This window comes from Salvia splendens, chromosome 1 (genome assembly GCF_004379255.2).
Source record: "Salvia splendens isolate huo1 chromosome 1, SspV2, whole genome shotgun sequence".
Classification (NCBI taxonomy): domain Eukaryota; kingdom Viridiplantae; phylum Streptophyta; class Magnoliopsida; order Lamiales; family Lamiaceae; genus Salvia; species Salvia splendens.
In genome coordinates this window covers 3,972,961-3,986,609 of record NC_056032.1, presented here as the reverse complement: position 1 = coordinate 3,986,609, position 13,649 = coordinate 3,972,961, and the positions used below count along the sequence as shown (strand labels likewise).

Below are 13,649 nucleotides of genomic sequence, written 5' to 3'. Positions count from 1 at the left end.
ACTCTAATTTGTTAAGATCGTATTAATTTGATTTCTGATTTAATTAATTGGAACTGGAGTACATTTAGACTAAAGTCCCAATTAGTGATGGATCAGTTTCTCCCAGTTAGTGACGGATTAGTGACGGATTTGTGACTCGATAATTAAAACCGTAAAAAATTTGACGGAACCATCCAAAATGGACCAAATGTGATCCGATTTCAAATGTGAGGGACCAAATAATTCAAAAAAAAATGTTTTGGACCAAAATAAAAAAACACAATATGTTAAGGACCAAATTGAGACTTTAGTCTTAATTTTAAAGGGATGTACCTGGATGTTTCTCTATGTATAAATCTGAAAAACTACATACATCTAAACAATGTTCTGAAAATCAGATCAGTGAATGAACCGAACCGGCAAAATTATTGATTCATGGTTCAATCGATCCGACTGATCCGAATGAGTGAACTACTGGTTGAATTGATATACTATTATAATATATAGTATTAAATATATAATATACAAAAGTATATTCACTTTAATGAATGATAAATTAAGCTCCATATATCACAAAATACATTAAACCTTAATAAATATTAAAATATTAAAAACTAGTGAGTGATAAAATATAAATATTTTATCAATAAATATATTTAAATATAGTAAATTATAAGTTAATGTAGATTAAATTTTTAATAATTATATAGGAGTACAAAAATAAATAAGTTCATATTAATTTAAATAAGTTTATGTGGCGAAATCATATTATAGCAAATATAAATAAATAAACATAAATTATTAATAGTATAGATAAATATATATAGTAAATAATAAACTATTATTAATACTATATAAATAAATATTAAACCTTAAGTATATAATGAATTATAAATTCATATATTATACAAATCATAATTAAATTTAGTAAATAGTAAAATATAGTGGATGATAATTAGATATCATATTAATAAGTTTGTAGATAAAAAGTTTCATTTTACTGTATAAACATAATTAATGTTTATAGTGGTAGAGATGTTGGTCAATTAACCTAGGGGTCTGAAGTTTGACCCCCCCACAAGCTTAAAATTTTGAAAAACATTTCAACAGTCAAAACAATTGGTTTCGGGTACTGGTCCGACCAGCCGGTTTCTGTGGTCCACAACTGCCTGAACCAGTTGAACCGACCAGTCTGGTCCGATCTTTCAAACAATGCATCATGATATGCATGCCATATTTTATTGGGCTATAGACCCAATGCAAAATTGGACTATTTTGTTGTTGGGCCATTTCGGTCCATTTCTAATATTTTTCACATTAAAATTCAGTTGTAGATGAAATGCATTAATCTATCACTTAACCATAAGTATCTTCAAAATTTCAACATTAAATTAGATTTAAATCTTCCAAATTTCACCATTGAATCAGATTAAATGCATTAATCTATCTCTTAGCCATAAGTATCTTACAAATTTCAACGTTAAAATTTTAAAATATACTCCCTCCGTCCCACTTTGGGAATCTCAGTTGACCATTTTTTGGTGTCTCACTTTAGGAGTTCCGGTTGAAATATTCCATAAATAGTAATAGACCACACATTCCACTAACATTTTTCCACTCACATTTTATTATAAAAGTAATACTATATAAAAGTGAGACCCACATTCCATTATCTTTTTTCACTCACTTTCCTTTACATTTCTTAAAATCCGTGCCGAACTCAAATGAGACTCCTAAAGTGGGACGGATGGAGTAGATAATTTGTGATATTCAAAAGTAATACTATATGTATTATGCCTTCCGTCCCAAGAAAGATGACCCTTCCTTGGGTGGCACAGGATTTTATACATCTTTATTTTGTGTATTAAGTGGAGAGAGTAAATAAGAGAATGAGAATAAAGTATAGATAAATGTGTTTCCATTTTTAGTAATGGTTCATTTTGGTTAGAACAAACCAAAAAGAAAAAATGAGTCGTCTTAAGTGGGACGGAGTGAGTACTATATCCTCAAAATTGTCTTCAATATTACATGCACGCACTAAAGCAAAAAAAATATTCTCTTTGTCCCGTTTTAATAAATATGATCTTTTTTTGGATGACATGAATTTTTATAGTGTTGTTTTCATATTAAGTGGGAAGAGATAAAAGTAAGAAAGAGAATAAAGTAGAGAGTATATTGTTTCAGTTTTTAGAAATAAGTTATCTTTGTTTTGTTGAGATAGATAAATTAATTTCTTTATATTCCATCCGTCCTGTAAAAATAGCTAAATTTTCTTTTTTGTCTGTCCCATAGAAATAGTCTGTATTTGTTTATGAAAATATTTTCTCATTATCTTTTATTTTATCATTTATGAGCCCCACAATCCACTATATTATTTCGACTACTTTTTCTCCATATTTCTTACAATTACAAATTAAAAGTCATGTTAACCCCAATTAGCTATTTGTATGGGACGGAAGGAGTAAAAATTAGAACGAAAAAATCAACTAAACAATATAGTAAAGTGTAGCACTAATCTAGACCGGTGTCACGGGCAATAGTGCCGACGATGGCAAATATCCCGGCGCCGATGGAGGCTCCAACGTCAATCAAAATGAGATCAAACATGCCTAATTACCGCCGCGAAGTACAGATGAGTCTGGCACCGGAGAGATTGGCTTCGATCTGTCGTGCGAGAGTAGCAGTGCAATGTGTTGCCCAACTCTCATAATTCTTTCTTGATTAAAAAAGGCACAAGCTATTAAACGCGTCGTGCAAGTGTCAATTAAGGAGGTACTAACCCATGCATAAAGCGACGTATGTAGCAGTGACAGTGGCACGACTAGTTACCATGGAATGGGACGTAAATTTTCCATGGTCAGTCACCCTCACTGTTTGCTTCCGACCGTAAGGACGCCTTTTGAAGCGTTTGTTGTATATTTAGAAACACAAATTGGCGTCTTTAACGGCATTAAAAAATATCCTTAGTATTATTTGTTTTACTGAAAATATGACACTTAGATTATTTTTTGTGCTCCTTTGAAGCATCACACCGGAGATGAAGTGTAATGGCTATTCCGTTCCCTGCATTTTCTAATTTCGGATTCAACACTGGTTTGTAGGTTGTATGCCTGCAGTGAATAGTGATAAAGACAAAAGTTGTTGTCGCCTACCCAAGTGCACTCTATTGTTTTTGATTGCTTCATAATTAACTAGTCCCAAAGTCAACTATCCACATTGGCAATAGCCCAGCCATAGCCCAGCCACAAACTCCTCCTGCCACGTCATCAATACTAAAAATCCTCCTGTCACATCAGAAATAGCTCAGCCATAGCCCAGCCAAATCATAAATAGCCCAGCCACATCAATAGCCACATCACTAAATAACACAATATACGGAATTTAATTTACGAGACATATACGGGAAACATTAATAATACTATTTTACTTTTAAAAAAATACAAAAAATTTAAAAAGTACAATAAATTTAAAAAAGTACTAAATTTTTTAAAAAGTACATTAATAATAAAAATTACATTAAAAAAAGTACAATTTACAAAATTACATAAATAAAAAAAACTAACTCCGAGCAGTCCTCCGCGCCCATAACTCTTCAATTAAATCCTTTTGAAGTCGAATATGAGCTTCCGTTTGACGCATGTCGGCATGTGCTTGGAGGAGGCCGGCTTCATCGTGAGGTACCCCACTCCGTGCGTTGGGGACGGCCACGCCGTGGCTTGGACCGGCTTCATTATCTTCGTTGGCCCAATCCGTCAGTTGTACACCTTCATCTTCGACAATCATGTTGTGCATGATAATACAGGCGTACATTATATCAGCAATGCAGTCGACGTGCCACAAACGCGTTGGACCCCTAACCGCCGCCCATCGAGCCTGGAGCACACCAAATGCGCGCTCCACGTCCTTGCGCGCGGACTCCTGCCGTGCCGCAAAGTAGGCCTTCTTCTCATCTCCTGGACATCGGATCGTCTTCACAAAGACGGGCCACCTAGGGTATATCCCATCCGCCAAGTAGTAGCCCATATCATGCCGGTTGCCGTTGGCGACAAAACTGATGGCCGGACCGACGCCCTGGCACTGCTCGTTGAATAGGGGCGACGAGTTGAGGACGTTTAGGTCGTTGTTCGAACCGGCTATCCCAAAATACGCATGCCAAATCCACAGCCGGTAATCAGCTACGGCCTCGAGGATCATCGTGGGATTTTTTCCCTTGCCGCAGTGCACTTTTGAATTGGTGTGTGGCCGGGTTTGCCAGCAGCATCGTGCCTGAAGCGGAAATACAGATATCGCTGCTCCAAGGCGTTAACAATACGCATAAACATGGCTCTGCTCATCCTAAAACGTCGCCTGAAAATGTTGGCGTTGAACCGCGGCTCCTCTGCGAAGTAGTCTTCGTATAGGCGCTGATGTGCAGCTACGTGATCACGATCAATCGCTTGTCGGCGATGGACAACTGGCCGAGGTCGAGGTACCGCAGGCTGCAAGGCTCTTTGCATCCATTGGTCTATCCCGCGGTTGGTATATGCCTCAAACGCTTCGGCCATTCTACGTTCGTACTCCTCAGCGTCCCCCCCACTACCTTCACCCGCGTTACTCATTTCTCGGTGTTGATCTTGTATAGAAATTAAGATAGAGAGAGTACTCGTTAATACAAGTGGTGCGAATGAAAATGAAGTGCAAATCGCGTATATATAGTGTCGGGAAAATTTAAAAAAAAAAAAAAACGCTGGGCGATGCGCTGGGCGATCCCGACGCTGCAATGGCGCCGAGCGGATCGCCCAGCGCCCGTCGACCGCCTAGCGCTAGGCGATTTTTAATTCCGAAAAACCGCTCGGCGGTTTTCGGAGGCTGCAATGGTTCGCCTAGCGACCGCCTAGCGCCGGCGCTCGGCTAGGCGGTGCGCTAGGCGCCATTGTGGATAGCCTTAGTATATTTTTGGCAAAATGTATTTATGACAATTTGCCTGCCAATTAAAAAGTATTCGTTTTTCATTTATATTTGTGGCAAAATGTAATTATGACAATTTGCCTGCCAATTTAAAAATATCCATATTAAATAGTACTCCATAAATAATTTTGAACTAATTTTGTTTTATATTTTTGGCAAAATATAATTATAAATATTTGCCTATCAATTTAAAAGTATCTGAGTAAATAATTCTGCACAAATTTTGCAATCAACTAATGTCTCAACTACAATTAATATTGGGTTTACGATTTTGATAAGTATAACGTGGAGATATATGTCATTTGTTTTTGTTTGATCATGTATGTGTCAGTGAGCAAGTAATGTCAATACTAATAAGTAATAATCCCTCGGTCGAGTAGAAACTTTTGAAATGATTCAAATAATGCATAACTAATAAAAAGTAATAGAAAATAGTGAAAAAAGAGTAATTAAAGTATTGTTAGTATAGATGGGTCTTATCTCGTTAGAGAATATTTTTTTTAAAATATAAAATTTCTTTTTTTTAAGGGAAGACCAAAATAAATTGAAATAATTTTTTGTGGACATATAAAATTTCTTTAGAGTAATAGTTACACATTATGGAAATATCAGAAATGACTCAAAATTAAGTATGAGGAATTAATGACAAAACAAATGTAATTATTCATATACCAAAAATTGATAATAATACCGACCCACAATTTCACGCCAACTTTTTTTAAAAGTTACTATAGGAGCTCGTTAGGTAAAGAATTTCTAGAGTTACTGTATATCTAGGGTTCTTCCTACAAATGACATATTTTATTGCGCATAAATTCTGTTGATCACACTCAAATGAACAAAACAACTCGAAACCTCTCTTTCTTCTATGTGCGGCACCCGTGGCAAGGGTTGAGGTGACAATTGTGGTTTTTTGGCGGAATGTGCGAAAATCAGTCGTCAAAGAAGTCCCCTGTCTCCTTCGGCCCCCTATACTTCCGCCGCTAGTAGTAACAATTGTTGAGTCTTGAAGATGACAATTTATTATTAGGGCCGGTGATCTGCCAATGATGAAAAGACTACCCCATGCAGACGTATATATAATACATGGACTAGGAGGGTCATGATAATCTACAAACCCTATATAATACAAACTGTACAAACTTTAATCCTACCCACTTAATACAATTAATCAACGGTTAGTGTATTTTACATTTCTAATGTCAACATTTCCTACAAAACTGTCAACAAAGGGTAATTTAGAGAATAAATTAATCAACCAAAATCATTAATTTCATTGAGATTATGCAATCTCGATAATTGCGTCTTTTCAACGCCCCGCCCATTATTCACGTCTCCTATCTCTCCTTTCCCTCCATTCCAATTTTCGTCTTTCCACTCAATCGGCGTCCTTTGAAGCGGCAGAGTAAGCAATTCCTCGTCAGTGAAATGAGTTCTGTGAAGCGACTAGGGCAAGCGGCAACAGAGTCATCCGAAGGTGAGCTTTCCGGCTGAAAACCCTAATTTTCAAAAGTGGTGAAATTTTTTAGTCATGGGTTTTTGGTTTTTTGTTGACAATAACTATTTTTTCACTCCTTATTGACATCCAATTTCGTTTTTTGTACGTATGATTGGCCAAAAACCTAGAACATGTTGAGGAACTCACACTTTTTTTGCGTTTTATTAAGAAACCCAAATGTTTTTTCCGTTGGTTATTTCGTTTTATTAAGAAATTGACATTGATTAGGCTGATTCTTTTTTCAGATTTTCCGGGGGAAACCTTAAATCTCTTTATTCGGTTTTCTTTTTTTATTTGCGTGGTTAATTATGCTGCAAGGAGTGCACCAAGTAAAATTCGTTTAGTAGAACTTTGAATTTTGGTTGATGTTGTGTTAGTGACATTTTAAAGTGTATATGAGCATTTGGTTGTGTGTTGGAAAAGTTTTGTTGAAATTTCAAGTGGATTTTGGTTTGTTTTCTTTTAATAAGATCTAGTTGACATCGTTCGACATGAATACTGAAAAGCCACTTGGAGCTAGAGTGTGTAAGGTGTGTTCTACTGTTCTAGGTCGAGCTACTAAGTCCAATGAATCTACTAGATCACTAGGTCTAGGAACTCAAGGGAATATAGAAGACTCAGTCGTTGGACACACAAGCTCGTGTTTCAAAGATCCCTCAACCCGTTATACTATAGATTAGTATAGAAAAGCAGGGGTCGATCCCACGAAGATGGACGCGTAAGAAAGCATCTAGAGACCTTGGTTTAAAAAGCGGCTGCTGCCACGCAACTTGGGTTGAGGTTGACTACTATTAGACCTAGACACAAAATCAAACACTAGACCTAGGAAACTGTAAACATCATGCTGACATCGAACATTCTCATGACTACGAAATAACCAACTACCTTTCTAGACTTAGGAACCAACTTCCTAATTCAACTAAACAGAAAGCGAATAAAAGTGGGGACCAACTTCCAGAAATATCAAGTACGGAAGGAAAGCTGCAACTAACTAGCTAAGGATTTTACTAACAGTAACACGCATCTCATCAACTAAATTAAACACGAACATGAAAAAAACAGAGCATGTATCTAGATTCGAACAGAATATAGAAATTCGAACGTCGGAAACTTGCAAACAGCCGGAAATAAAACAGATCTACATATACTAGACGGAATGAAAAGAAAACACGAAAGCTAGGCATAAATCTCGATAACTCTGTTTCAGATCCAAACGTCGGATGCTTAACCCACTCCGGATCCAAGTAATCCGAACCCAACAACAACCCGATTCAACTCCATAGTCTCAGATTCAACAAATCTGCTCCGATCAACGCTAGATTCCAACGATCTTACTCAAACTCAGCAACCAACATGAAATTCAGACATCCAACTCAGCGATCGCAACAAACTCAAAATGATAAACTTCCATAATCGAAATCAACAGCAGCTCAAACACAGAAAATAGAAATTGCATAAACGATGGAAATTCAACAGCAAACAGTGTCAAGCTTCGAACGACGAAGCTCGGTGAAATTCGCGACGGTAAAGTAAAATGAAAACGATTAAAGTGTATATTCGCCCTCCGCGAGGACGGTGTTGCCCAACTACGGACTAGCTAAGTAAAACCCAGGCCCCTACAATTTTCTGATAAAACCCAAAAGTATGTAGAAGAGAGTGAGCTAGAGCAACAATCTGGTCATCAGGCCTCCACTGAGAAGGTCCCCTCTGATTGCATGCTTTCTTCTTTATATAGGTGCAGACATAATCTTCTAGAAGCCTTCGTAGAAATCTCCATTCTACCCTTCAGCCCCTTGATTTCCTCCGTCTTGTAATTTTTCTTCAAATTGCTCACTTATTCGTCAGTTTCCTTGGACCATGCAATTGTCCTTCTCTATTTCTGGATCTGGCAAAAACCTTCTACATACCTGGCTTAAAACATGTGTTAGACCCCGCAAATGAATGAGTTTCACCCCTATATCTATGCATGAAATTAGCCTTATCAAATACCTACTTTCTATTTCGGTGTTGGTTGTTTCCAATGAAGAATGCATCAAGTTTAGTACTTTGATAAGATCCCGTTGACATTAAAAGTGAAATTGATATTAACAGTCTTTGGTCTCTGATCCTGTTGACATTGACATTTGTACTTGATCTGGTATGTGGACATAAGATGCTGGTGACATTGACATTGACATGGTATTCTCTATTTGTTTGGCTAATCCTATTGAGTTTAACATTGTTTGTTTTGCTGTATATGTTTTCATGCTTGAGTGACAGATTGCCTATGGGTGGTGGAATGTGCTGTTGACATTGTTTTTAGCGTGTCATCTATTTTAATTTTCATGGTGATAATAACATGTCTGGGTGTTGTTGTGTTTTGTTGCTATGTTGTTATAGGATTTGAATGTTATTTTTTTCATTTACGTAACTTATTGATGATTGCTATTTGATTAGCGAGACGTTTAGCAAAAGGGAAAGCAGTAGACGATGGTGAGTCGAGTGGGAAGCAGACTAGACTATCTGGAAAGCCTTCAACATTTGTTGTTGGCGTCCCTGTACAAGCCAAGAGACCTCAGTTGAGGATCAAGAGAACTACTCATTTTTTTTCCAGCACATCCTGAAGTCTCTGAACAAAAGGCAGAAAACTGCTGTCAGGTAGCTTGGCTTCGGTGGTCGACTCGACTATGATGTGGCCTCTGTTCCAGGAACCTTAGCGTATTGGCTATTAGAGCATTTTTGACCACCTACGGTGCAGTTTTATGCTGCCTAATGGTGTTGAGGTAGTTGTTGATGCGAAAGATGTCGAGCTTATTTTTGGTTTCCCAAATGGGGGGATTACATTTGATCGACGTGACAGAAACACAGGCATCAAATACCTGGAAACCATTCCACTTGATGAGGAGGCTGATATAAATGCTATGCAGACCAAGGTCCTAGAAGCGAAGATGCTACAAGAAACTTGGGGGGGACACTTTTTAAGAAAATATTCCTACTGCTGATGGAAACTGCTCTCATTGAGACCTCCCCCTGTGGCTATGTTAGACCCCAAATTGTTGACATTCACGGTGATTTGCAGAAGATAAAGAATCACAATTGGTGTAGTTACTTGCTTGACAATTTGCTAAGGCGCGCGAGCTGTGGAAGAAAAACAAGTCCAAAGTTTTCAGCGGACCAATAGTTTTCCTAGTGGCATGTCCTTCATTTATTGCATCAATGCCGTCGACTTGTTGATATTTGGTTTACATGGTCTTGTGTGTGAATATGTATCTGTTGTTGACGTGCCTGGACCTTGAGCTTACAGCACTGTTTTTATCTGAATTAGGTTTGTTGTTAACATTTTTTTTGAAACGATTTTGTTATTTACTGCAGGCCTTATACGTCGATCGAGTAGTGCATCGTAGCAGATGTGTGCCACGTGCCATTCCTAGGATAAAGGACTGGACGGCCAAACTGTTGAAGGAGAGAGATGAAGAGGAAATGAAAGAAGATGATTTCGGTCTTGGACGAGTGACTTCACAATTGGATGGGAATGAATTAGGTGGTGCGGAAATGACAATAGGAGTGGTGCATCCACCGGCTACTAAAGATGTTGTTGAAGAGAGATATGCTTCGGATTAATTGGTGTATATGAGGGGTGTTTGGGGGCAACCAAACACATAGGTGACGGTTTCAAGATGCTGGCAAAGGAATTGAACCAAGCTCCTCCAGAAATCAGGAATAAGGATATCTTTAGAATAACGTGTGACACTCTCAGGAGGGCGTTTAGACTGGATGAAAAAGACTTTGACCCCTGTGGAGTCAATGACACAGTCGCAGTTTGCCCACTATAGTACAACGGAAGACTGGTCAGAGTCCTTGAAATCTTTGTTGGACGCGGCTGATGAAATGGATATAATAGAAAACAAAGACGAATACCCAAGCTTCAGCCTTGGGTTTGATTCCAGCCAGGTTAAGTATATATTATACATTATTTGCTGTTTAAAAACACTTCCCAGATAAATATTTGTTGATATACTTAATGAAAGTGTGATTTTTTTGTACATTGTAGGATGATGAGGCTTGTCACCGTGATTCAGAACGTCAACAGGAGACAGACAATACAACCAATGTTGTAGAGGTTTGATGACCACCGTTTTTTCTATTTTTTTTGTTTAATTTGATTGCTTACTCAATCATCCTATCTTACTTTTCGTGAAGAGTGATGTGTCGGAGTACGAGCTAAGGGAGCCAGCCGACCTTTTTTTAGTGGGGATAAAGTTGTATCCCAGGACGGGGACAAAGAGAACGCTGCTGATTTGGGAGGTGACAGTCTGGATTTTAGTACTGGTAGTGACATTGGAAAAGAGGTGGGAGTCAAAGAGCCCGTGGCTATTGCGCAAGTAGGAACAGTTGTGAATGAGGAGAATGCACTTAACGTGGCTAGTGCTATTGCACGTGATATTGTGTCGGAGGTATGTAAAACAGCTGAAATTAATAATGTTGCCTCTAAGTAGGGGTGTTGACATTTGCCATCAATTAGTGACGTTGTATATTTCCCTGTTTTTACTGATGCAACACGACGCAGTAGACGTAGCCGTTTGCTCTGCCGTGGAAGCAGTCATTGAACTAGGTGATGCTGCTTTCGAAACACAAATAGTTACGGGGGGCGTTGATGCGGGTAAATTACCTGTACGTCGAGATGCAGAGATGAATCGTGAAGAGAGCACGTATGCTGAAATACAACCTGCTCCAGCAAGGAAACTCAGACTGTCTACAGGGAGAAGAGAGGGTTCAACATCAACGCGTATTAGCCCAACATGAACTAGAGAAGTGAGGGATTGTGACCAATTCCTTCTTGCAACACCCTACATGTGGACGTAAGCAAAAAATTGTAATTTTTTGTTGGTTTAACCAAAGTGAGCGACTTGAATAACTTATGGTTGAAATCTAAGGATCGTGTTATTTACTCCGATGATGTGGTGGAAGTTACTAAACTGAAATTCAGCTCGTTGAATCCACATGAGGCTGTTGACGCTGAAGTTATCGATGTTTGAGCTTCTTATCTGAATGGCATGGAGGTGCATCAATCAACACAGAAGCCCAACAGATTGTTTGTCACAACGGCTGCGACAGTGAGTATACTATTAATATAATGTAAATATTTTAACTTTTTTGTCTAATGACAATATGTAACGATTGCAGTCAGACAATGTGGTTGAACGGAGAGCTAGTTGGGAAAAATCTGAAGTTGCATCAACATTCTGTGATGAGATAGATGGTCAATTCAACGACACTGGAACTTTTGACATCACACAATATGATTTGGTACTTGTTCTCTTGTTTAACCAAAAGCAAACTCCCTGAAAATGAATATTGAAACAATTGTATTGGTATGTGAAATTTTTTTTCCCTATATATTCAAAGAGGCATTACTATTTGGTGTGCTTTTCATTGAAGACTGGGGTTGCGGATGTGCTAGACCATGTTGTGTCCGAGAACAGTATTCCAGATCGGGCCAAATATGGGAGAGATTTGGATCTACTAGTAAGTTTATTGTGGAAACTGTATTGAAACTTGGATGCGTTCGTTGATTTTATGATAAATTAGCGTTAATATTGCTGGCAGTGACATGTTGGCCTGTGTTATGACATTTAATTACATCGTTCTGTTGAAGTACTGAAACTTGGATGCATACGTTGATTGTATTATCAATTTGTGTTGGTATTTGTTAGTATGGAAATGGTTGGATGTGTTTGACACTCTGTGACACGGAATTGACATGTTGGCATTTTTTGTTGACATTTATCAGGAGATAAATCTGCTGAAATTTGCATATCTGTTGTGTGAGCTTGTGAATTGCAAACTGTGCTGACATTTGCTTAAATCTACTGACATTTGCACCTCTGTTTGATCATTGGCTTTTTACATTTGGATTACATTGACATTCTAGTTTGCCAATGGAATTTTATCTTGACATAATTTTCTTATGGACCTAGGCTGACATAAAGAATCTTACATCGCCCCTGACCTGTTTTGCAGAGGGATTATCTCGGTTTTTATCTCAAGTCAAAGGGATTCGACAAACTGTCTGATTTCATAATCAAGGAGCGTAGTACGCGCTTGCTGGACTTGCCATGGAAGACAACCCAGGCCACTAATGACTCAGGGGTATTCATGATGAGACACATGGAGACTTACATGGGTAACCCTGCCAATTTAATGACAATGGGTCTTCAAGGAGTTAGTGTGAGGCTTCTGCAGATTCTGAGGGGGAGATATTGCAAGGCCATGCTCCTTGCACCGTTCAACGATTGCAGAGAAAGGTTCTCGTCCTACATTAGTCATTGCATCAACGTGACTCCTAACTTCAGAACAGATTATGCGAGGCAAGTGAATGGAATGTTGAACATGGCGCCCCGCAACGAGCAACACAATCAGCCGACAAGGAAAAAAAGCAAGTTGAATTGAGTAGAGTTGAAATTGACTAGTTGTTTTTTAAATGTTAATGGTAGATGTTTGGATATTGGTATTTACTTTTAGATGCTAATGGTAGTTTTGGAATATTGGTATTTCCTTTTTTTGCTTGTGAATATGTCTTTTTTGTTAAGAGAAACATCAACATTAGAAATTTCTTTCAATTAATGAAACATATTATTGATATTCTCTCGGTTTTAATTTCATATTGGTATTTCATTAATTTTTGACCAGGTTTCTCCATTAATTTAAGACATTGAATGTAAAAACAGGTCTAGCTTCAAGTCGGCCTCGTCGTATTACAGCTAATTTGAAGCCAATTTTAAGTAGGGGTGTTGACATTTGGAATGATTGGTTTCAGTATGACAAAGTGTGTATATTTCATTATGACCAAGTTTCATTAATTTGCTGAAAAAATGCATGCATCTCGCTGCATAAATAAAAAAAAGGTGAAATGTGATACTTAAAAATTGTGAATGAAAACTTGAAACTGAAACCATTTGTAGACATATACTGACATTCGGTTCAGAAAAATGGATTAACCTACACTACTATTATCAATGCAGATTAATCCTCAAAACTAAATGCTCCTTAGACATGAACACGAGCAGACAGTAATTCTACAGCTGAAATTATGACATAAACAGATGCTGCACTTACATTATAGCTCGAACTGCCCCGTGATCTTCAAATCAATGAGTTCAGTCTGAGCTAAATCATTTTAATTTGTATCATACAACTGTATAATACTCATTCCTCTGAAAATCTACAGCTCATATTTCTTTCACTC

At 37.8% G+C, this 13,649-nt stretch overlaps 1 protein-coding gene across 4 annotated transcripts; it reads left to right on the top strand.

The window, feature by feature from the left end:
- The first annotated feature begins 6,212 nt into the window (after positions 1-6,212).
- Positions 6,213-13,045, top strand: LOC121809002. Of its 4 annotated transcripts, none has more exons than XM_042209557.1 (9): positions 6,213-6,403; positions 9,776-10,354; positions 10,455-10,523; positions 10,604-10,857; positions 10,971-11,262; positions 11,338-11,517; positions 11,588-11,710; positions 11,810-11,929; positions 12,425-13,045. In XM_042209557.1, the coding sequence occupies exons 6-9, from the start codon at positions 11,458-11,460 to the stop codon at positions 12,851-12,853; spliced, it is 732 nt and encodes a 243-aa protein (XP_042065491.1). In that variant the 5' UTR covers positions 6,213-6,403; positions 9,776-10,354; positions 10,455-10,523; positions 10,604-10,857; positions 10,971-11,262; positions 11,338-11,457; the 3' UTR covers positions 12,854-13,045. The 4 variants fall into 4 exon arrangements, with proteins under 4 accessions (XP_042065491.1, XP_042065488.1, XP_042065495.1 ...); XM_042209554.1 differs by adding an exon at positions 8,861-9,061 and having other exon boundaries at positions 10,971-11,517; XM_042209561.1 differs by having other exon boundaries at positions 10,974-11,517.
- The last annotated feature ends 604 nt before the right edge of the window (positions 13,046-13,649 follow it).